The 25670-nt window shown below is 41.6% G+C and overlaps 1 protein-coding gene across 3 annotated transcripts in view; it reads right to left on the bottom strand.

The window, feature by feature from the left end:
* Positions 1 to 25670, bottom strand: part of CDK6 (cyclin-dependent kinase 6) — a 261972-nt gene that overhangs the window by 62179 nt on the left and 174123 nt on the right. For all 3 annotated transcript variants that reach the window (XM_010839786.1, XM_010839784.1, XM_010839785.1), the window contains exon 5: positions 18197 to 18306. In XM_010839786.1, the coding sequence (XP_010838088.1) occupies positions 18197 to 18306 (110 nt within the window). The remainder of the gene's footprint in view (positions 1 to 18196; positions 18307 to 25670) is intronic.

Below are 25670 nucleotides of genomic sequence, written 5' to 3'. Positions count from 1 at the left end.
AACAGTGGAAACATTGGCTGACTTTATTTTTCTGGGCTCCAAAATTACTGCAGATGGTGATTGCAGCCATGAAATTAAAAGACGCTTACTCCTTGGAAGGAAAGTTACGACCAACCTAGACAACATATTCAAAAGCAGAGACTTTGCCAACAAAGGTCCGTCTAGTCAAGGTTATGGTTTTTCCAGTAGTCATGTATGGATGTGAGAGCTGGACTGTGAAAAAAGCTGAGTGCCGAAGAATTGATGCTTTTGAACTGTGGTGTTGGAGAAGACTCTTGAGAATCCCTTGGACTGCAAGGAGATCCAACCAGTCCATTCTAAAGGAGATCAGTCCTGGGTGTTCATTGAAGGATTGATGCTGAAGCTGAAACTCCAGTACTTTGGCCACCTGATGTGAAGAGCTCACTCATTTGAAAAGACCCTGATACTGGGAAAGATTGAGGGCAGGAAGAGAAGGGGATGACAGAGGATGAGATGGGTGGATGGCATCACCGACTCAATGGACATGGGTTTGGGTGGACTCCAGGAGTTGGTGATGGACAGGGAGGCCTGGCATGCTGCGGTTCATAGGGTCGCAAAGAGTTGGACATGACTGAGCGACTGAACTGAACTGAACTTTAATTAACACAACATTGTAAATCAACTATTCTCCAAACTAAAATAAAATTTTTAAAAAATTAAGAAAAAAATTTTCATATCACTAGATGGGGCCTATCCAGATAATCCAGAATAACTTATTGTAAGGTTCACTTTATTTTATAAGCAGTTTTTTAATTTATTTTTGGTTCTGCTGGGTCTTCACCACCGTGTGCTGGCTTCTCTAGTTGTGGTGAGCGGGGGCTACGTTCTAGCTGCCGTGTACAGGCTTCTCATGCGGTGGCTTTTCTTACCGTGGAGCACGGGCTCAACAGTTGTGGCACATGGGCTTAGCTGCTCTGGGGCATGTGGGATCTTCCCAGAACAAGGATAGAACCCGTGTCCCCTGCATTGGCAGGTGGACTCTTATCCACTGTACCTCCGTAAGTTTAAGGTTCATTATCTTAATTACAGTGCAAAATCCCGTGACCCATTATAACAAAACAAATTAGGTGTATATTTAAACATGTTTAGGGGCCATTCTGGGTACCACGCTTGGTGGACATTTCTGTGCCAAGATGGCTAACAGGTGAATGATATGCTAACCACTTGCCTGAAAAAACAAAACCAAAGCAAAGGAAGAGTTTCACAGCAAAGATGTTCAATTCCTAGTTTTAACTCATTTCCGGGAGCCTGCAAGGCCTGGGAAATAGGATAAAAATCAGCGGCCAGTTGGGAACTGGTAGAAGGCCTCTGGTATAAAGAGAAAAATGATCTTCCTGACATTGGCAAAGGGTAGCTGGAAGGGTCCACTGCCAGAGCAGAGGATGACTTCCGGGGACTGAAGAGAGTATAGGAGTTGATACAAACGGATATTGTTAGGAAAGCATCTCCATAGCCTGCGATAGTATTTAGAAATTTTTTTGTTTTAAACATGAAAGGGCTGGAGCATGATTCTGGATAACCCTGATATGCTAGCCAGTAACCCTTCAGTACCTGCGGTGTGGGAGAAGACTCTTGAGAGTCCCTTGGACAGCAATGAGATCGAAGCAATCAGTCCTAAAGGAAATCAACCCTGAATATTCACTGGAAGGGCTGATGCTGAAGCTCCAATACTTAGGCCACCTGAGGCAAAGAGCCAACTCATTAGACCGGGAAAGATTGAAGCCAGGAGGAGAAGGGGACCACAGAGGATGAGATGGTTGGATGGCATCACCGACTCAATGGACATGGGTTTGAGTAAACTCTGGGAGCTGGTGATGGACAGGGAAGCCTGGCGTGCTGCAGTCCACGTGGTCGCAAAGAGTTGGACATGACTGAGTGACAACAACCCTTCAGCTGGATCCTAGGGAAGCCCTGGTGATCTGCGGAGAGAGAGGCAGGAAACTGCCGTAGGAAACTGGGCTTCTCGAGGCAGTGGGTCTTTTAGCACCGGGAAAACTGGAAGTGTGTCAATATCTTAACAATGAGTAGCAGAGGCAGTGATATTAACAACACAGTGACATCCAGCAACACGAGTAACATGCCGGTGGGCACTCTCACTTCTAAGAGCTGCACAGCACGCACTTTCCTATTTCCACCCTCCTCATAAATCGTACTGATAGCAGTTATTTACAAAGCAATTCCACTCATGTGGAACATGTTGATTGACTCCAGTTTTTTTTTTTTTTTTATTAATATAGATAATCTTTAAATAGAACATTTCAGGATTAAAAGAAAAATGGGAAAATGTCAGGAATTACATAGAAAGGTATGTATCCCACTTGAAAGTTTACCCAAATTTGCCTTTTGTATCATTTCCTCAGTCCTCCGAAGTGTCAGTTCTCCCTTTGTGCCTCCGAAGGGGGCTGTAATTTGGCTACTCCATTTTACATCTTTATAATTGTTCCTTATCCCATTCATCTCCCTTTCTATTTCATCTTTCCTTTGACTGACTCCTCTTCTTTATTTAAAGGCCTTTGGAAACCATTTCTTTCTAGTCATAGGTGGCCTAAAATGAAACATAATTTTAGACCCATTTAATTAGACTTTTAAATCTGATGGTACACTCTGCCTGAAGCTTCTTCAGGAGAATTTCTGAAGTCCAATTATAGGGCTATTCTCATAATAAGGACCATTAATTTATAATGGAATTATTTGCTTTTAAGCTTCATCCAGATGCTGTTGTGAAAAATATACTAGTTCGACCACATTCCTACCGGGTCATTAGATGGCCAGTACCAACAGGTGAGGGCTGCTGAAGCCACGGTTCTCAGAACCTCTGTGAAGAGCTGGGTGTCTGTAGATATTGTGTCCCACAGGGAATCTCATTAGTCCTTTCGTGCTGTGGTCACCCATTCTTTTCTTTTAAAAAAAAAATTTTATTGAAGTATAGTTGAGTTACAATGCTGTGTTCATTTCTGCTGTACAGCAAACTGCCTCAGTTGATACAAATACACTCGTTTTCCTATTCTTTTCCATTCCTGGTTTATCACGATACTGAATATAGCTCCCCGTGCTATCCAGCAGGACCTTGCTGTTGACCCATCCGATATATAACAGTTTGCATCTGCTAATCCCAAACTCCCAGTACTTTCCTCCCCACCCCCACCTTTGGCAACAAGTGGGTCCTCTACGTCTCTGAGTCTCTTTCTGTTTTGTGTGTATGTTCATTTGTGTTGTATTTTAGATTCTGTAGAAGGGCTATCGTATGGTATTTGTCCTTCTCTTTATGACTTAATTGGCTTGGTATGATTTTCTTCAGCTCCATCCATTTGTTGCTGCAAATGGCATTATTCTTTTCAACGGCTACTATCCCAGTGTATACACCACATATATCTTCTTTATCCATTCATCTGTCAGTGGACACTGAGGTTGTTTCGATGTCTTGGCTATTGTAAATAGTCATCCTATGAACACAGGGGTGTGTGTACCTCTTTGAACTATAGTTCTGTCTGGGTATATCCCAGGTGTGCAACTGGCGGATCACATGGGAACTTTATTTTTAGTTTTTTGAGGAACCTCCACACTGTATTCCATAGTGGCTGCACCAATTTACAATCTGTGGTCACCTATTCTTGATGTGCTAATTTTGATATCCCTCTCAGTCAAATCAAGCATGCCCAATTGGTATTTAACAAACAAACAAGACAGTAACGGAATCCTTACATATTGGAACCTCTATGTTCTGGGGTCACAGACTTTCCCTCGCAAATCTAGCCGTTTCTCTATTCTCTTCTGACTTTTAGAATAAAAGAGAAGTCTGAGGTCAGCCTGATTTTCCTATGGCTTTCAAATAAGTTTATTGGTCTTCACAGGCTTTTTTCTTTCTCTATGCAATTCTAACACGTCCCAGGGTGAGCTTTATGTCAGTCTGATGTTCTTCAGACCACCATCTGATCAGCAAATCTTCTCTGGTCTCATTCCTTGGTTTAAATGTAGGCATGTGTCATAACAGTTCTGAGGATGAATCTCAGTACACCTATTTGGAACTCTGGGACAAAAGAATGTGTTCTTTGTCCAAAACCTGGAACTACCAGAACCACTTGGCCATGAGGGAAGACAGTCTTCAAAGATGCCACCACAATGAAGAGAGTCTCAGCAAAATGGAGCTGCAGCTTATACATCAAGCCAACTCTGAAGCTCATCTATCTCTGGAATCACCATTTATGTGAGCTAACAAATTCCTTAGTCTTTAGCTTATCTAAGTTGATTTGAGTTCTGTACCCATAGCCCTGAGCATCCCAAACTACTGGTTTTTCTCTTCTGTAATGATTTTCGTCAAAATATTGTGAGATCTTTCAATCCATATACTCAAGTCATGTCTTAGTCTATGTTTTTGATTATCGCATGTCAAGACCATTGATTTCTTATGCCAGATTCCCATTCTCTAGTCTTCATATTTGTCCTTTTCTTACCGTTTAAACCACGGACAATTTTGTTCATCAGTGTTCTGTGAGAACTTCTCAATACTGTCCTTCACATCAAAGATTCCATTTCCTATATTAATTCTTTTTACTGCCTATTCTCAGATTTCAATTGTGCTACTGTACTTGATTTCTTTATAATTTCACATTTTATGTATCTCCCTTTCCATTTCAGTTACTGTTTCTACATTTCAGGATGTTCAGTTCTTGTTGCCTCTTGTTTCTCTCTTATTTTTATTTCTCTTTTCTTATTTCTTATTTTCTCTCTTATTTTGTTTCTCTCTTATTTTTCTCTTATGTAAATTAAGTATAGTTGATTTACAATGTTGTCCTATTTTTAGGTGTACAGCAAAGTGATTCAGTAATATATATATATATATATATTCTTTTCCATATCCTTTTCTATTACAGGTTATTATAAGGTATTGAATATAGCTCCCTGTGCTATACAGTAGGTCATTGCTTTCCTTTTTATAAAAATCTATTTTATATATAGTAGAGTATATCTGTTAATCCCAAGATCTAGTTTATCCCTCCCTCCCTTTCCCCTATGGTAACCATAAGTTTGTTTTCTATGTCTGTGAGTCTATTTCTGTTTTGTAAATAAGTTCTTTTGCATGATTTTTTTTAGGTTCCACAAATAAATGATATCATATGATACTTGTATTTCTCTGTCTGATTAACTTCACTTAGTATGATAATCTCTAGACCCATCCATGTTGCTGCAAATGGTATTATTTCATTCTTTTTTATGGCTGAGGAATATTCCGTTGTGCGTATCTCACACACACACACACACACACACACACACACACTCCTCTTTAACCATTCATCTGTCGATGGACACTTGTGTTGATTCCACTGTTTCTCTTTTAGAGAGTATGTCTTCTAGCACTGTCTTGAGTTAGTCTACTGATTTTTAGAAATTTCTTCTGGTTTTGCTAGTTAATCATTTTCAAAGTTTTATATCATTTTTTAGGCTTCTAGAGACTGTTGCTTGTTTGGTAGTATTTTTTTCAAAAGTAACAAGAATTTTATTCCTTTAGTTTATCTCATTCTTCTAAGAAGGACAGTCTCCCCAGACAGACAATGTGTAGTTAACAAAATGCAGACGTTACTTTGGCCCATTCTGTAAGCGTTTAACAGCCTCTGAGTAGCTCTTAGATCAATCTTAGTGTCCCGCATGTTTCCCCGCACACTGCTCTCATGTCTCTGTCTCCACCTACTAAATACCCTTTCTCCTCACCTCCCCTGATCTCTTTTGGTACATATGTTGTCCTGGTATTTGTACCCATACCCAGGAGAGAAAGAGCTGTAACACTGATGGCAGAGGGGAGTCAGTCCACTGTGGAGATCTCACTAGGATCTGTGGTGGAAACAGCTGACTATTTTTTGAACTACGATCAGCTCGGTGTTTCTAAACAAGGCACTGAGGGAGGGGCAGCAAGGTCTGTTTATTTCCAGGTGCACACGAGAGCTGAATCACCAAACGGGGTTTTAAATCTGGTTCTGGCTAAATGGGGTCCTTTCACATAATTCAGATAATTATTTCATTGCCAGTTATAAGTGCTGGGGGTTTCACCTTTTTAGTAAGAAACAGAGAAGGGCAGTAGGTATCATTTTAAACTAAAAGCTTCTAATATTTTTACTGCGTTCTGACTGAGGGCTCACATATGTAATACAACAAGAAACTGTTTTTACTCAATATATAAAAAAAGTATCAGTTTAGATAAAAATGAGAAATGTCTGTGTATTTCAGTTCAGTGCCACTTCTAATTGGGGCTGTACCCCATTCACCTGAGTGCCTCTAAAATTAACTTTATTTTATGCTGATATCCGGAGAATTCAGTAAGACTCTGACCAGCAAAATGGACACAGCATTTGGCTTCCAAACTCCTTCTTATATTGAAATATTAGTATGTAAAGTTTTACCAGTTAAACAGTTGGACAACATAGCACAAACACATTTGGCAGGCTCCTGACCCCTAATTTCCGAAGTTTTGGATCTTCTCCCAGATCTGGACTGAGAGTGTCCAGCAAACTCTAATTGTGCCAGTGATAAGAACAAGAGCTAGTAATATCCAGTTTAGCTCGTAGTAAAATCTAATTTCCACCGGAAACCTGCCATTCTGAATTGTCCTTTGCAATATTTCAATTTGTGAGTAAACACAGCCCACATGTCTGTAGCTGTCTCTGCCACACTTTTTTTTTCCCCTCATATTAAAACTCTAAAATGTTTATAAGAAAACTAGAAGATTTAGAAATACATTTGGCCAGATTATTGGTTTTATAGATGTGCACGCACGCATGCACACACACCCCCCAAGCAGCCGACAGCTCTTAAGCCTATCACTGAGTAAATTCGGATCCCTGCAAATTTAATTTATCCAGCAAAATTGAAGCAGTAAATCAGAAACTCAATACTACCATGTATTATTAGGGAAGGAATATACAGGAGGCCATGTTGAGTGCTCTGTACTTCCCAGTTAAATTGGGAGGAGGAAGGGAAAGAAGAACAGAGTGGGAGTGGACGAGAGACAGGGAGGAGGGACAGAAGAGGGAGAGAAAGTCTGCAGCAAGGGTTGAGAAGAGGAGATGAAAGGAGGAAAAGAAAGAACCAGGTAATATCTTGTATTTTTACGAGAACATTCCCAGTGCTTCTCAGCTAAGCCAAGCACTGAGTATATCAGACATCAGCTCCTCCAGCCACTACGGGAAGGCCAGATGGGAGGCAGGAATGCAGTATTCAACAGTGGAGCATGGGTATCAGACAGACCCAGATCCCACAGCAGCGGCCACATGGAGCTACAACAGACTGTCATTGTAACCTATCGCTCCAGGACAAGACCAAGTAGAATTTTTTGTCACACCTTACCATTTGTTGTAATTTAGCTATTCAGCACCATTCTGTGGGAAATTACCTAGGCATACAATGAAATCCCATCAAATTTACATTTACCTGAAATACCCTGTACAGTAAGTTTCCTGTACACAAACGAGTTCTGTCCTGAGAATCTGTTTGTAGGTCCAATTTGTTCCTAAGTCCAACAAAGTTAGCCTAGGTACCCAACTAACACATTGGCTATATAGTACTCTACTGTGATAAGTTTATAATACTTTTCCCACAAGAATGTCATATCTGCTGAAATAAATATATGTACTAAGGATCCAATGAAATCTTAAAGACCACACACAAAATTGAACTCAGTTTTAACAAATGTGGTCACAGTGAAGTCACTGGATATCTGATTTTTAATCTAAAATCCAGTATCTGTAATAGCTAATGCACATTCCCATTCAAAATTCTCCAGAGTGAAGTTATTTTATAGACTTGAGATATAATGTTTAAAGAAGTATTTGAATCTAAGGTTGCATATTCTAAGAAGTTCTTGAACTAGTACCAAATAAAGGAACACTTGTATTTTGCACTAGCACGGTACTACTGTACTCTGCAGTACTGTAAGGTACACAAAAACACAGGCACGTGTGGAGGGCACACGCACACAACAACGCATGCCAGACAGGTGAACTCACTCACGTGAAGGGACATGTGAAAGCGTGTGTGCAGCTCTGCTCGTGTGCAACCTGAAGGTTCCCATCCGGGGACTTACCGTGCTAGTCACTGTATTTACTGTCTTGCCAATACAGCTGCGTGGTTGCTGTAAAGCAACAGATGGAACGTAACATCGCGCTTTACAGGCTCTACCAGGGCCGGGCTCAGCTCAGATCAGAGGCCCATGCTCCGGCTGAAATCACTTTGTGTAGGCCTGGTACTTTTTATTTTGTACTGCTGGGAAGCGACTCATGTTCGTAAGAGCCAGAAACAGCAATGAGAAGTCTGCCTTTGACGGAGGAAAGATCAGACTAGTAACAGCTGGCTATCAATGTACAATACAGCTACTTTCTCTGCCAGTGTTTTATATTTTAATAATGGGCCGCTTCTTGCCTCAAATCAAATTTTTTTTTTATCCAAATCAAGGGTTGAGAGATGCAACCAGCAAGACCTAAGACTTTGACTGATGTAGAACTGAGACCATTAGATTCATTTTCTCTTTCAAGGTCAGGGCTGATGCAGGGGCTTCCAGAGTTATTTCCACGAATAGACTCAGAAGGCAAATAAAGTGAAAAGAAAGTGAAAGTTGCTCGGTCATGTATGACTCTTTGCGACCTTGTGGACTATACAGTCCATGGAATTCTCCAGGCCAGAATACTGGAGCGGGTAGCTGTTCCCTTCACTAGGGGATCTTCCAACCCAGGGATCGAGCCCAGGTCTCCTGCATTACAGGAGGAGCTGAGCCATGAGGGAAGCCCAAGAATACTGGAGTGGGTAGCCTATCCCTTCTCCAGTGGATCTGCTTGACCCAGAAATTGAACCAGGGTCTCCTGCATTGCAGGTGGATTCTTTACTAACTGAGCTACCAGGGAAGTCCCCTAGAAGGCAAAATCTGAAGGAAAGATGCATGAGGTCTGGCGACTAAGGAAGAAGAGTACCCATGTCTATATCCAGGCTGGAAGGAAGATCAAAACTCGGTATACATTACTCTCCAAGCTTCCACACTACGGAACTCTATAGAATGATCTTCATATGCTGTCTGCGCACTGGAAAAAACTAGTCTGAAAAGCTGCTTGGGTCTTTATCTTACGATAATTTTTTTTAACTGACAAAATGAGGTTGATTTCTTCCCTATCACTACACAACTGATAAAAAGGAAACCCGCAGTCAACTTTACAGTTGAAAGAGGTCCCTCAGGCTTCAAACCAACTTAACAGCAGTTTTTATAATTACCATATTCACTCAGGTTTTCCTCTTGACATTATTTTTAAAAAGGCGTAGAAGCAGCAGGAGGAAGCCAGGGCTTACGTAAGAGTCCTTGTCTTGTTTTATTTTTGACAATCTTTCTTCATTTTTGAGACTCTCAATCCTATTTCCCACCTTAAGGTAAAAACAGAGTTTACTTGCTGGAGAGCAATTTGGTTTAGCTAGCAGAATTTTAAATAGGCATGTTATTTGACCCTATAATTTTGCTTCTGGAATTTACCCATACAGAAATACTTGGGCAAATGTTCCACAAAATAAGCACAGGATTTAACTGCAATACTGTCTGTAATAAGACCAAATGCAACCAGCCAACCAATCCATAAATGCTCATCAATGGGAAATTAAATCATGAAATAAATGAGCTGACAATGATTCAGCACTTTAAAAATGAGTTTGATTTCTATGAACTGACCTAATATATTGTGATAAAATAAAATGAATAAGGCAACATATGTACAGCATAAGCCCATTTCTGTGAGATAAACTGACAGAGGTGTGCATGTGTTTATCTATTTATCTATACATATACATATGTAGATGTTTGCAAACACACACTTTCGAATGTGCAATAAAGATCTGGAAATATATCCAGGGATTGTCTTTGGGAATGGATTTTGGATAGGAGAATAGGAAAGACATTTTCATTTCTCAAACTTTTTTTTTTAAATAAAGCTAACCGGCATCTGCACCCCCTGAGTCGTTCCTTCCCACACAATTCCTGTTTCTGAAAATGGCCTGCAGAGTCAGAGACTGTGGAGACGGAGGCTCCAGGTGCACGTGCTTTTGAAGAGGACACAGTGGGGAAGACTGATCAGCCAGGGCTGATAACACTGTATTTACAGGCTGCCCCTTAAGTGTCACTGATTCAGGGACAAAGGCCAGGCGCTGCATCAACATCAGCTGGTTTTACAAGGACCCCAACTTCTCCGGCCTCCACCCAAACTAGAGAAGATGGCAATGTAGGAGACAAAAGACTGAGAAATCAATAAGCCTAGGGTAGAAGGGCATGGCGGAGAAGGCCATGGCACCCCACTCCAGTACTCTTGCCTGGAAAACCCCATGGACAGAGAAGCCTGGTAAGGCTGTAGTCCATGAGGTCGCTAAGAGTCGGACACGACTGAGCGACTTCCCTTTCACTTTTCACTTTCCTGCACTGGAGGAGGAAATGGCAACCCACTCCAGCGTTCTTGCCTGGAGAATCTCAGGGATGAGGGAGCCTGGTGGGCTGCCGTCTATGGGGTCACACAGAGTCGGACACGACTGAAGTGACTTAGCAGCAGCAGCAGAAGGGCACGAACTCATTCTCTCACCCCTTCCCAACAAACAGTGAGCTGTCTGTTTCTTCTTTATCTTTTCATTTGATGGTTTAAACCTGTGGCTCAGGTAAAGAATCCATCTGCCAGTGCAGCAGACGTGGGTTTCACGTCTGGGTCAGAAAGATCCCCTAGCGGAGGAAACGGCTACCCACTCCAGTAACTGAACACCAATGTAAAACACAGTACGTATGTCTATGAGCCCTTGAAATGTGGCTAGTCTGAACTGAGATGTGCTGTCAGCATAAAACATATACTGCAGTTTAACAATTTAGTGTTGAAATAGAGTATGATCCATATTCTTATAGTTATTCCACATTTAAATAATAACATTTTGGATGTGTGTGTATGTTAGTTGCTCAGTCATGTCCGACTCTTTGTAACCCCATGGACAGGATCCCACCAAGCTCCTCTGTCCATGGAATTCTCTAGGCAAGAATACTGGAGTGGGTCGCCACGCCCTTCTTCAGGGGATCTTCCCAACCCAGGGACTGAACCCGGGTCTCCTGCAGTGCAAGCAGAGTCTTTACATCTAAGCCAGGGAAGCCCTATTCCATGTTTACATTTTGTATATATTGTGTTAAAAAATCAATTTTACTTGTTTCTTTTTACTTTTAATGTGACTTCTAGAGAACTTAAAATGACATGGTTCACATTCTCTTTTCTATTGGACAGAACTGGTTTAGACTTTCATAGACATTCCATGTGAATTATCTATATATTTAAATGTGTGAAAAAAGGAACCGTAGAGAGGGAGGCATGTACACACACGCACACACCACTACCCCCTGCCCCCGCCGCTGTGCACATCTGTAACTGCTGCCCTATATATTTATATGCCCACCCGGCTTCCCAGTGTAGCTCATTGCACTTCAGTGTACCTGTCACAGGTCATACAGCTCTGAGTTCAAGCTCTGCAACAACCAGATGTGGGATCCTGGGGCAAGCTGCCTGGGAGGATTAAATTGTATAATGTATGTCGAGTTCTCAGAACCACGACAAGCATGTGTCATAAGAACCCCTGTCAGCAAGGGTGAGCTCTGCATGACGTGTTAAGAATTCTAGAAACGACCAAGCCACAATTTCGCCCCGAAGCAAAGAATATCAGAGTTAGAGTGAATCTTGGACGACATCTACTCCCGTGTTGTAAAACCCTTTTAGATTCCAGAACCCAGTAAATAAAAAAGATGAAATCAAACTGCTCTGAACAAAGCTGAGTAGGGGAACGAAAAGGGCTGGGCACTCTTAGACTGTAGAAGGATACGAATACCTCTGTGAAGGTCAGAATGCCATGGATGTAGTAGCTTACCCCAGCCTCTCCATTTTACAGATAAAGACACTCAGCTCCATGGTGGGCTACGGTCCATGGGGGTCACACAGAGCCGACTGAGTGAGCATGCACGCACTGATACAGGACATCTTTTTGTATGCCTATTTGATATCCCTGTATCTTCTTTGGTGATGTGAATGTTTAAATCTTTCGCCCATTTTGAACTGGGGTGTTTGTCTCATTATTGAGGGTTTTTTTTTTTTAAGCACCATACACTCAGAATGTGGGGGTGGGAGGTGGGGGGGCATCTCTGGGGAGGGGGCGGTTCTCCTCCCTGAAGAGACATCTTCCAGGTTTAGCTCTGGAAGATTTAGAGAGGGCAAGGGGCCACCTAGGATAAAAGAACTGAAAGGATTCTAAGGAGGAAAATCTCAAGACACGTTTTGGGGCCACAAGGTAGGCCCCCTTCACGAACATACATTTACATCTTGGAGAATAAGATGTGACATGGGCAGAATGCAGTTGGGGCTTCTTCTTCAGAAGGTCTCGAGGGTCAAGGATCCTACACCAGTTTTAACAAGTTTTGGAAAAAGGGCGACAATGGAAAGATTAATTTATTGGAAGGAGGCAGGAAATAGGCAAGAAACAGGAAAACAGGCTGGCAGGCAGACCCAGGGAGTCAGACCCAAGGGGTGGGAAGCTGGGCAGCTGTTGGGGTGCCCTGACAGGGAAAGGCTGGCCTGATGGGGGCATCTCAGCACACACCGTGAAAACAAACACATTCCTGTTAAAGTAATTTTGTGGTTGCTCAGTCGATAAGCCACGTCCGACTCTTCGCGATCCCATGGACTGCAGCACTCCAGGCTTCCTTGCCCTTCAGCGTTTCCCGGAGCTTGCTCAAACTCATGTGCATCGAGTCGGTGATGCCATCCAACCATCTCATCCTCTGTCACCCCCTTCTCCTCCTGCCCTCAATCCTTCCCCACATCAGGGACATCAAGAGTAAGAAAAAAACCACTGATTACGATCGAAAAGTAGTACTCCTTGTTCTTACTTAGAACTCCCCTGTGTACACTGTTTAACAAGATCAGTTCTTTTCCTGGGTACCACCACCTTGGGTATTTCCTCACTCAAGTAAATGCTTCTTTGGAGTTTTTCCCATCTGGTGGCTTCTCTGAAGAAGGAAAAAAAGAGATCCAAGAAAACATCCAAGAAGAGACAAGAAACCTCAGGGTCCAGGGAGTGCCCTGGTTTCCACTTAAATGTTCTGACCTAAGCTGGGGTGATGGGTCTCCTCTCAGTGGCTGGGGCCTGCCTGGGTACCTTGGTGTTCAGAGCCTCTGGTCAAGGACCTCATTTCCCTGACGTCACTGAGTAAAGTGCTCAAGTATGGGGAACGCCAACACAGTACCCAGTAGGACAGTTGGCAGGGCACTCAGTGACATTTTAAAGATGTTTGCTCCCAGACCACTCAGCCACAAAGGACGGTTTCACTGTTAGTTTCTCAGCTACTGGGTGTTCAATTCATAGAAATCAATTATGGCAAGCTGAGAGAGGCCACCATCTGAGGCGGGGTAAAATCATGAAGCCTTGTTTGTTTCTTTCTAACAGGGACTGTATTTGTTATGTTCTTCTTGGTGGCATCTGGCATTTTTTAGCTAGGGATCAATAGAGCTGGCAACTTTAGCTGGCAACTTGGGACTTCTAAGAACTACTATCTGTTTACCACAATCTCCATATTCAAAGAATTAGTAGCACGTTTTATTTTTTTTAATGTGCGTTTTCTTTTTATGACTTTGCCATCACTTGGAAAACCCCATAACTTTCAAACCACAGAAAACAGTTCAGACTGTGATCACAGGGCAGCAGACAGATACCTGGAGAGTTAACAGTTGTCAATCTATCTTTCTATGAAGTTAAAAATTAATCTCTATCACTCCTCGGTCCATCCCTCTATCCATCTCATCCCAATCTTCAAGCTGAATAGTTGTCTACTCACCCAATTTGCAGCAATGTTTTTTAGTCTTAAAATATGACTCAGTGTGGGGTAAAGACGGATCACCCATTGATGAAGAGTTAAAGGAGGAAGATAAAAAGATCCAGGGGCTTCCCTGATGGCTCAGCTGGTAAACAACCCACCTGCCACTGCAGGAGACGCAAGAGACACGAGTTCAATCCCTGAGTCGGGAAGATCCCCTGGAGAAGGAAATGGCAACCAGCTCCAGTATTCTTGCCTGGAGAATTCCATGGACAGAGGAGCCTGGCAGGTTACAGTCCATGAGGTCCCAAAGAATCAGACATGATTGAGTGCATGCACACACACGGAAGGTCAGTGTAGCAATTATTAAGTTCGTATAATAATGACAGGTGGTATTCAAACTCTCTCGCTCTTTGTCAACCATCTGCCCTAAGATTCTTTCTACTGAGTTCATATTTCTTAGGTATCCCATTCTAGAATAAAAGGCAGGCACCTCTCAGAAAACTGGTCAGCCTTTCCACTATAGGAGAGACTAGAAGTCAAAGCTATTAGATGCATGGTTTGCTTCTTCACCTCCTTAAAATATTATTGCTGCTACACTGTAATCATGCATAAATTAATGCAGAAAAAAATATGGCCTCACAGGTAAAACCACAGCCAAGGCAGAAACATGGCAGAGTGGAAAAATCAAAGATTAGAGAGTCAGACAGACTAGGGTTCAAATTTGGTTCTCCTATAGAAGAGCTGTATGTCCATGGACAAGTTATTCACACTCCTTGTAGAAGGCTGTGGTTCATCATCTACAAACTGAATTAACAGTCCTCAGAATGTGGGTTTAGCGAGATAACACTAATTAATTTAAGATAGTAGAAAAACTAAGTATAGTTATCTTAAGAGTATGGCAAAAATGATGAAGGTGTTAAAAGAGATGACACAATTTGGGAACTACTGCCATAGCAACAAGGAGGAAGCCAGAGGGAGGGGACACATGCCAGGATTCCCTGATGTAGGGTCAGCTAAGGCAATGAGAGTCTGCTTCCAGAAGGCATGGCCTGTGTGCTCTCAGCTGGACACCACAAACAGGTGGGTCTGCACTGAATCAGGAGTCAAGGTGGAAGCAGGTCAAGCCGGTGGCTGGACCCCAGAATTCAGCTGGCATGACTGAGAAGCCTGCATATTCAGATATCTGGGTGTTATCGCAGGAAATACCAAAACGTGAACCGAGCAGGAAGAGGGGTCAGATGCCATGGCTGTTTTCAAGGTCGCATCCAAACCGGCAGGAACTACCCAGGAGACAGAGCACCCGCCCCAGGAAGGGCGTGTATGGCAGGCCCAGATGGATTCATTGTCCTTCAGCCTTAAAGGCACATGGGTCTGGATTCTGATATGGCTTCCTGCTGCCTGCAATTATTTCTCCGTTTGCTCTCCCAGTATAAGGCTCCTAGAGAGGGGCTACTTTCTTCTGTGCACATCTGAAGAGCCAGGGGGTCTCTACCCAGCAGCTTGCTTTCCCAGAACTGTGAAGCAGACTGTTGCTGCTGACGTCAGAGGAGGCTCTCTTTATGCCTCCATCAGAGTCCCTTCTCAGATCCAGTGCTGGGTGAAGAGATGGGTACTCCTGTCTCCTGGACTGAACACAGAATGGATTTTCCCATAGAAGAAACTGTTGTTAAGCAGAAAATTTTCATAAATAACATTTTGTATATGTTCCAGGTTGTTACAGGATTCTCTGCAAGCTAGTCTGGGAACCAGACTACCAACTATACCACCACATCAGTGGCAAAATGAAAATATGGTTGTAAAAATGAAAAGTGGCTGTAAAATGAAAATGTGGGTAGCAATTGTCCCATAAGTGGTGGCTATCTACACTTAAAAATATAGCACATTCCTTACTAGAGAACATGTAACACTACATATCTTAAATTTCATCTTTCTTTTAACATCTTCCAGAAAAAGACTGGTTTTATCATCAATTATGGCTGGTATTCAAGTTTTATACTATTGAAAAATAACTGATCCCCCTCCTCTCATAACAAAAGAAGGACCCAATCTTAACATTTGAGGATAATTCTAGCTAGACACATCAGGGCTTCCCAGGTGGCTGGCGCTGGTGGTAAAAAATCTGCCTGACAGTACAAGAGACGTGGATTTGACCTCTGGGTCAAAAAGGTCCTCTGGAGTAGGAAATAGCTACCCGCTCCAGTATTTTTGCCTGGAAAATTGCAAGGACAGAGGAGCCTGGCGGGCTACAGTTCATAGGGTTGCCAGGGAGCTGGACGCAACTGAGCGACCGAGCACAGCACTAGATGTCAAAGTAATTCCAAACTCTAACCATCTCTCATCGGCACCAAATGGTTCATGGGATGAACTGAAATGACTGTCTTGACTCCCACACTGCAATATTGTCAGTAAATTATTCCTGATTCTGACCATAAGTGTTTAACCCAATATTTTCCACATTTGTTTGAAGAAAAGAACTACATGAGGCACTTTTAATTAAAGACAAGAATGCCAGGCCCTAGCCCAATAAGAAGTCAGAATTTCAAGAGAGAGGTCTGGTAGTCGTACATTTAAAGATTGCTATCCCCTGGTGAAACTTCCCTGGTGGCTCAGTATCCGCCTGCCAAAGCAGGAGATGTGGGTTTGATCCCTGGGTGTAGTAGAATCCCATAGATAGAGGAATCATGGTGGGCTACAGTCGATGGAGTTGCAAAAGAGTCAGATGTGACTTAGTGACTAAACCACACCACCACTGATGAATCTCCACTCCAGTGGCTCCTACCTGGATGGTGAGTTAGGATCACTTGGAGGGCTTGTGAAAACACAGACTGTTGAACCCCAGCCCAAGAGCTTCTGATCCAGTGGGTCTGGGGTGAGGCCCAAGAATTTGCATTTCCAAAAGGTCCCCCAAGTGCTGCTGGTGCTGCTGGTCCAAGAACCACACTTTCAGAGCCACTTATTTAGCCTATTTAGCAAACATTGCAGCTGAATGCGGTCTTTTTTTCCCCTTCCCTCCTTGGTAGAAAAACACCACCAGACTCACAAGACTTCCTTTGGAGTAATAGCCCTCGTTCTTTTTGTTTGATGTCAGACAAATAAATTTACCACTGCATCTCAGCTATCTCTTATTGTGAGAAATAAGAAGGTACGCATGAAAAGAGGTTTGGTCCTGTGACTGGCACACAATAGGCCTGCCTTAAACACCTGTGTACTTTGATACCCCTCTGTGAGCTATGCATGAATCTGCTGAGGTCTAGAAGCAGGTCCCCAGATTTGTTACAGGAACAAAATTTCCTTTGGTTAAAACAAACAAATGAGCAAGCAAACAAGGGCTGACTGCATTTCTTTCTTGTGAGCTATTGTGGAGTTACATTTTGAATATAACATGTCCAACTTGGGAGAATACTCAGCTTCCAAACTCACATTTTCCCATGGAAATAAAAACAGAAGACAAAGAGAGATTAGATTCTGATTAGCCTCTCTGTTTAATTTTAACCAGGCTGAGTTTAGTACCAAGGTGTGGGTTCTTTTCCTGGCAGATCTTTATTATATTGTTTTGGCTATTTCTTGTGATATGAAAATCACACACAGGAACCGCAGACTTTCAGAGTCAAAGGTGCCCTGGAGGCCGTCGAGCCCACCCACCCACTCTAGGAATACCGCTGTAAACATCTCAGTGTGCAGCGGCCTGTTCTCTTCTTCGATAGCCAGTGAGAACAAGCCCTGATCTGCTCTTCAGATAACGCTAATCATTAGATTTTTTTCACCTTCTAAGCAAAAATCTTTATTTCTGTAATTTTAATATCTCTGGTTCTAGTTCCACCCTCTATAGTGCCTGAGTCTGTCTAATCTCTCCTCCAATTGACAGCATTTAAAGTATTCTGAAATGGCTCAGATGTCTGTCTATTCCTTTTCTGTCTAAGTATTCTGTTTTGTCAACCCATCATCAAAATTTCCACATACATAATATCCCTGGTCTTCCTCCTGTGGAAAAGGCCACCTTGAGGATATTTCTCACTAAAAAAAAATTCCATAACATGCTTCACATTTACCATGTCTTAGTATCACCAAGAGAAACAATAAATTGTTAAGAACAGTGGAGTGTTCTTTTCCAAACAGAGCTTCCAAGAGCCAGAAGCGACAACGACACCCAGTGACCCTGCAAGGACTGCGAAGGCAGTTTCTGGACAGACTTGGAAGTGAGAGCCGGAGGCATATGGATGTGGATACCATGATCCCACTTGAAAGAGAGATACTAGACTGCTACTTAAATTATCCAAGACCCCAAACATTTCTTTCCAAGGGAGACAGAGAGAAACAAAAAGTATTTCTTACTTTCTACGAAACATCTCTGCAAAGATGCAGCCAACGCTCCAGAGATCCACAGGGGTGGCGTAGCTGGACTGAAGCAGGACTTCTGGAGCTCGGTACCACAGCGTGACGACCTGCAAGGACAAGCGGATCCGAGCGTTACTGCGGGCGACGGCCGTCTGCTTCACGCCTCATTCTGAGCGGTTTCATGCCGAGACTCGGTGTGGAAAGAGCTCCTAAAATCTTACGGGGACACTGAGATTGGAGCAGTAAGTAACGTGGGCTCATGGCTGACAGGTCAGGAAATTACATCATCCCCACAACCTGGGTTCCCACCTCAGACTCTGGGTGTCTTACTAGGATGGCAAAATAACTGAATTTCAGAAAGCAAAAGCAAGGACTTTAAAAAACAAGCAAATGAACAAATCCTTACCTTAAAACTATGGTTTCTTTCTTAAGGGGCTTAAAAAAAAAAAAATACATGGAAAACAGGTGATGGCAATGTGTTCAGCTCAATTCCCAGTTCAGCCATTTGGGGAAATTAGAAGATGACTCCAGGGGCTGTTGGATGGTGACCCTGAAGCCTGCAGAGCACCCAGGACAAGTCAAAACTACTCTTATCACGAGACTGTGGGGAATCAAAACAAAGCCCCCTTCAATGCCACTCTTGTCAGAAAACAAAACATGAAGAACCTGAGGGAGAACGTGCAACCCAAACGCTTATACCGCGTGGAGAACGCCGTCCAAAGGGAGGGACTCCTGCGTGGGAAGAGCCCTGCTTTAAACCGAGCAGTGTGATAACAGATAAACCAAGCACAACCAACTATTTCTGCAACATTGAAAGGCGAGGAAATCATATCACTCAGGTTCTAGATTTATAAGAGCAAATGGGGGTTTGAGTGCTTCTTTTTAGCAGAAATTCTATGGATGTCTGAATCGAAGATACATTCTTTCTTGTCAGGTAAGGAATTCAATACCGCATCTATTACATAGCATTTCACATTATTCAGATTCCTTCTATCATTACTCTGTTTTACCTAATTGCACTTTCACTGATGTCTATCTAGATTTCCTGAAGTTCTGTTTATCTGCGTTGATGCTATAGAACTTAATGCATCAGGACTGCAGTAGAAATTTTTGGGAAAAAAAAAATCGTTGCCATCAATTGCCTTCTTTCCTTATATACACACTCCTCTCATTAAAGACTGGAGTTTAATTCACCTTCCCTTCTATCTGAGGTGCCCTTAGTGACTTGCTTGACCAACAGAATACGGTGGAAGTGACATCTGAGACTACCTAAGCTCAGAGAAGGCAGTGGCACCCCACTCCCAGTACTCTTGCCTGGAAAATCCCATGGATGGAGCGGCCTGGTAGGCTGCAGTCCACGGGGTCTCGAAGAGTCAGACACGACTGAGCGACTTCACTTTCACTTTTCACTTTCACGCATTGGAGAAGGAAATGGCAACCCACTCCAGTGTTCTTGCCTGGAGAATCCCAGGGACGGGGGAGCCTGGTGGGCTGCCGTCTCTGGGGCTGCACAGAGTCCGACACGACTGAAGTGACTTAGCAGCAAGCTAGGTTATAGGATTACCTGAGCCTTTCTGAATGTTTGCTCTGAAGATGCTTCCTTTTGGAAACCAGCTGCTGTGCAATGAGCAGCCCACAGAAATGTCCCAGCCGACAGCCTCATCTGAGCTCTCGGCTGAAAGACCATGTGAGTGAGCCATCTTGGACACTGCAGCCTGACCAGTCACCCCAACAGATGACTGTGGCTCCTGGCAGCATGACATGGAGCAGAAACCTGCCCACTTGAGTCCCACCAACTCACAGGATTCTGACTGATAATGAAACACATGGCCTAGTCACACGTGAGACCACATCACTGGCTTTCAACCCTGACTGTGCACCAGGATTGGGGCGCCTAGAAAAACACATGTGTCTGGGCCTTATCCTGCCCCTAACTTACTTAGATATCCATGGGTGGGGGCCCTGCAGTTCTTCTTTTTTTTTTTTCTCTTCCTCCTCCTTTTTTTTTTTCTTTTGGTTAAACTTCATTAGGTAACCCTAACCCTTGGCCAGGTTTGAGTAGCACTCAATTATACAAACGTATCTTCCAGCTCCTGCCTCCATGGTTTTTGATGACACTGTTCTAGTCTGACAAACTCTACTTTCTCCTCCACCGGTTGAAATTCTGCTTCTCCTACAAAGTTCAGCTTTGATATCATCACCTTTCCGGACCCACTGCCACCGAAAAATCATATCTTGTAATGGAGTTCTCGCAGAGTGGGACACAACTGAAGCGACTTAGCACATAATGTAGTTCATAATATGGGTCATTACTGGGGCCATGGATCTGCTTTCGCCGATCATTATGTCTATAATTGCCCATCATAGTACTGAGCATGTCGCAACTGTGTTTCAACAAATACCAAATTGATGATTTTAAGGCAATCATTCCTTAATAATAAGTGATAAGTGATAATAAGAAGATAAGTGGGAAAAATTCAATCCCCAAAGAGAAGGTACTCGCTACTTTTGTTAAGAAAAGTGATTCTGGGCTCCAGTGTCTAGTTACGTAATTTATTTCTGTATTACTAATATTTCTAGCTGGAGGAACACTTCCTTGTTTCTCTAACACACTGTGAACCAAGTTGCAGGGGCAAACGGACCTTAAACTCCAGTGGTTTACAGATATACACAGATATTGTGAGATTACAGATTTATCTTCTCACTTCAGTTTGAAATAGAGTCAAACGCATGAGATGAAAAGTTTAATCTGAATACAGCATTATTTAATGCTGTTTAAAGAGGCTGTGATTTCTGACTGATCACCCATTCTAAAACATTTTAGTATAATTATCTTCACTTCTGGTACTTTAACCAGTGATACTTATTATGATCATCAAATAAATGTTTAGACAGCTAAAATAATAAGAAAAATATTGATACATTTAAGAAGTTCCTTTTGTTTCCTTTTAAAATTTAGATACCACACAAAATGGGTAATGCATTTTTATCAAAAGCTTTAAAAAATGTCTAACTTCCCTGGTGGTACAGTGGTTAAGATGCCACACTTCCAATGTAGGGGGTGCAGGTTCAAACCCTGGTCACAGAACTAAGATCTCACATGCTGGGAGGCCAAAAAAAAAAAAAAGTCTATTAATAATAACCATTTGGCCATTCTCTTTTATTCTATTAACGCTAGGTTAATAGATTTCCCAATATTGTACCACCCTTCTCTTCTTGGAATAAATCATTCCTAGTCATGGTTTATTATTCTTTTATTTGACTTGGATTCTATTTGCTACTATTTACTTAGGGCACTAACTTACACTGATGAATGAGACTAATCTACAGTTTTCTGTTTTGTGTGTAATTTTTCATGTTTGCTGTTAGGGATATATGCAAACTGTCCATCCTTTTCTATATTCTGGAATATTATAAACAGCATACGAGTAATCAGTTGCTTGATAGGACGCACTTGTAAAACCACCTGGATCTGGATCTTTCCAAGCAGTATGTTTTTAACAGTCTCATGACTTTCTTCTTGGTAATTAGTCTGTTCAGGTCTCAATGTTGTTTTGAGTCAATTTTGGTAATGATAAGGAATTTCCCTATGAAAATCCTTAGTCTAGATTTTAAAATATATTGGCTTAAATTTATACAATATTTCTTGCAATTATTTTCATCTCATTTATTTTTTTGGTTTTCTGAGAAAGGAAATCTAATTTTTTTCCTCTTTATATCAGTCAGGGTTATTGACAGTTTAGCTACATTATTAAAAAACTGACTTCAAAATGTCTTCTCATTTTGGGAGGCCTTACTGTTTTCTAATTTATTGACTTCTATTTTTATCTTTTTAAATCCTCCCTCCTAATTGCTTCCTAAAATTTATTTCTGAGTTGAAACTTGGATAATTTATTTTCACTTTTGATTAATGATAGAACATTTAGTTATATATTATTAAATAAACCTTCCTCATTTTTGTTCAGCTTTAAATAATACATAATTTATCTTTAATTTTCTCTTTAAGAATAAACTAGCATGAAGAATTATTTAGAAAAGAGTTTTAAAATTTCCATATTATCAGATATTTATGGTTAACTTTTAATTGCTGGATTATTTAATTGCTAGTGCTATTACATCACAGCCAGAGAATGCAACCTGTGGAATGTCTACCCTTTATGACTATGCATTTTACTGGCTTTTGTTTCATAGGATATAAGAAGAGTACTCTCTTTTAAGTGTAAAGTTCTTTATTAATTAGTTCGCCTCACACAGATCCTTACTTATATTCTTCTATACTGTGTCAAACTGAAAGATAATTGAGTCTGTGCTTTCCTTCCCCCAGAATCTCCTTGTCCTTCTAAGGGTTTCTGCCTTATACACACTGGCTTTATGTTTTAATATGTGAAATTAATTACAACAAAATATTATTCAGATAATAAAAATTTGGGTGACAGTAGACATAAAGCACAAAACAAACACACAAGTGCTTCTAAGTCAGCTACAAAACATAATGGAAAAGGACAGCATTCACACAGTAACAAAAAAATGTGAAACACCGAGGAATTGAAAAAAGCAAGATCTGTATTAAAAAAATGACGCACTGTTATTGAAGAATATAAAATAAAAACTAAATAAATGGTGAGACAGACTATGACTAAGATGGGAAAAAGCCATATCATAAAGATAATTATCGTTCCTGCATTTAACACAAAAATGTAAGACAATCCAATGATGTGGGGGAGTAACTTAACTTTGATAGTTAGGTGCCTCTGGCGGAATAACACTTCAGAAGAGCTGAAAACAGTTTGAGAAATTAGGATGAGGGGGATTTGTTCTTTGTCACCAAAATACACTCTGAAGTGAAATGAAAGTCGCTCAGTTGGGTCCGACTCTTTGCAACCCCATGGACTATACACTCCATGGAATTCTCTAGGCCAGAATACTGGCGTGGGTTTCCAGTCCCTTCTCCAGGGGAATCTTCCCAACCCAGGGATCGAAGCCAGGTCTCCCGCATTACAGGTGGATTCTTTACCGTCTGAGCCACTAGGGAAGCAGGTACAGCAAATAAAACAGTAGGTGCTAACAGATTAAAAAATGAATAAAGTTCAGAAAGAGAATGAGATATTTATAAGGTGATATTTACAAGATATTTTATAAGATATTCTGATAGGCTGAGTTTCATTTTAGAGAGAGAGAGAGAGAGAGAATACACTTCAATAGGTGAAAGCAAGACAACTGACCATTCATTTGGAAGAATAAGTTTGATCCCTACTTTATACCATGTATAAGAAGAAAGAAACAGAGCTAGAAAAATGTTTTAGAAGAAAACGGAAGAGGATCTTGGGATGTGGAGGCCTTTCTCAGCATGATGGGTAATCTAGAAGCCTGAAATGAAAAGATTCACAGATCCAGCTATTTAAAACTGAAATCCTCTTCAGCAAACACTGTAAATAAATGCAAAGGGTGAATGACAACCTGGGAGAGAACATCTAAAACAAATTATATCAATAAGACAATACAAAAGAAAAATGGATAAAAAATATGAAAAAATTCAAAAGAAAAAACTAGAAAAGATACTCAATCTCATTGAAAGAAAGAAAAGAAAGGAAAAAGAATGAAAGAAAAGGGAGCAAGGAGAGAGAGGAAGGAAGGCTAACACAATAAGATAATACAACAATATACAATAAAGTAATACAATCAGAGAGCATCGTTTTTGCCTGATGGGCAGAAAGGACAGAATACCACTATTATAGAGCTGGCCATGGTATGGAAGGAAGGAACCCTGTATGTTTTAAATGGCAAACTCGCACAACCTCTTTAAAGGACAATCTGACAGTATCTATAAAATTAATAGTACCTATGTCTCTGAACCAGAGTTCCATCTGTGGGAATTTATCCTATAGAAATACTCACACTAGTATACAAAGAGGTATTTGCAAGGATGTTTACTCCACAATAATTCCCAATAGGAGAATATTATTCAGTCATCAAGAAAGATGAGTTAGCTGTCATCGTGCCCATTCCTGTTCACATGAAAAGATATTCATGATACACTGTTAAGTGAACAGGTAAGTCTTGAAGCAGCGCAAAATTTTTTTCCATTTTTCTTAAAGATTATGTGTGGGTGTAAATAGTCACTTATGCATACAAAAATGCCTGCCAGGATTCTATACACAGACACCTAGCTTTAAGAGGACAGCTGTCATGGAGACGTGGCAGTGCGGGAGGCGGAAAGTGGGAGAGAGAGGAGCGGCTGGATGGCAGTCTCAGAAGCACAAGGCCAGTCAGCTGCTGTTGGTAAGCACATTTTATAGCTGAGAAAACAATCAGAGAGGCTGGGTAATTCAGCCAGAGTCAGGGAGCTGCCACGTGGGATTCTCCTGGGCACTGATTTCAACCCCATACTTCCTCCTCAGCATCCAACCCAGCCCCCTTCTTTCAGCACTCCAAACACCCACACATCAGCAGGCAAACATACAGGTTGCAATTAAAGAACTGAAAGAAAAGGATTTTAAATTTTCTTTGAAATATTTTAACATGAACTTAAAAAAAAATCTCAAAAATGCAGCTATCCTTTGGGGTTAAGTGATTTCCTCTAAAAAAAGGTTAAAGAAAAAGGCTTCATTTTTGGTTTGAAACCACAACAGTGCTCTGCATGGTACAAATGTATTCACCAAATTCCCATTTGATAACTTCAGTGAAAGTTAAGATTTAAAAAACTCTCTATTATGTCTTAGAGATTTTTAATTGGGCTATGTTTAAATCATTGTAACAAGGTGAGAGGAATTAGATTCATTCACTGGGTTTATGTTTATAGTCTTTTTGAACCATCAACATTTATCTAAAGAGATATCTTTTTGGTTAATCCTTAAAAAATTCAAATGCATGAATGTCAAAAAGTATGAACTATACATTTCTAGTTGATTCTCCAGGAAAATAACCCTAATGCTGTCCAGCTACTGCTAAGCCACTTCAGTTGTGTCCGACTCTGTGTGACTCCATAGATGGCAGCCCACCAGGCTCCCCCGTCCCTGGGATTCTCCAGTCAAGAACACTGGAGTGAGTTGCCATTTCCTTCTCCAATGCATGAAAGTGAAAAGTGAAAGGGAAGTCGCTCAGTCACGTCCAACTCTTCGCGACCCCATGGACTGCAGCCCACCAGGCTCCTCCATCATGGGATTTTCCAGGCAAGAGTACCGGAGTGGGGTGCCATCGCCTTCTCTGATGCTATTCAGAACTTACATTTAAAATAATAAATGACTGCCTTTTGCAATAGATATAAATCTAACGATTATTCCCTATTTATGTAACATTAGCTCATGTATCAAGTAAGCTTCCTTAGTTTTAATTTGCAAATACATGTGGCCATTCCATTTTCTGACCCATAGTCCTTCAATCCTCACTGCTGCTGCTAAGTCATGTCAGTCATGTCCGACTCTGTGCAACCCCATAGACGGCAGCCCACCAGGCTCCCCCGTCCCTGGGATTC

This window comes from Bison bison, unplaced genomic scaffold (assembly GCF_000754665.1).
Source record: "Bison bison bison isolate TAMUID 2011002044 unplaced genomic scaffold, Bison_UMD1.0 scf7180017864134, whole genome shotgun sequence".
Lineage (NCBI taxonomy): Eukaryota > Metazoa > Chordata > Mammalia > Artiodactyla > Bovidae > Bison > Bison bison.
The sequence above is the reverse complement of the archived record's forward strand: the minus strand, read 5'-3'. Positions and strand labels throughout refer to the sequence as shown.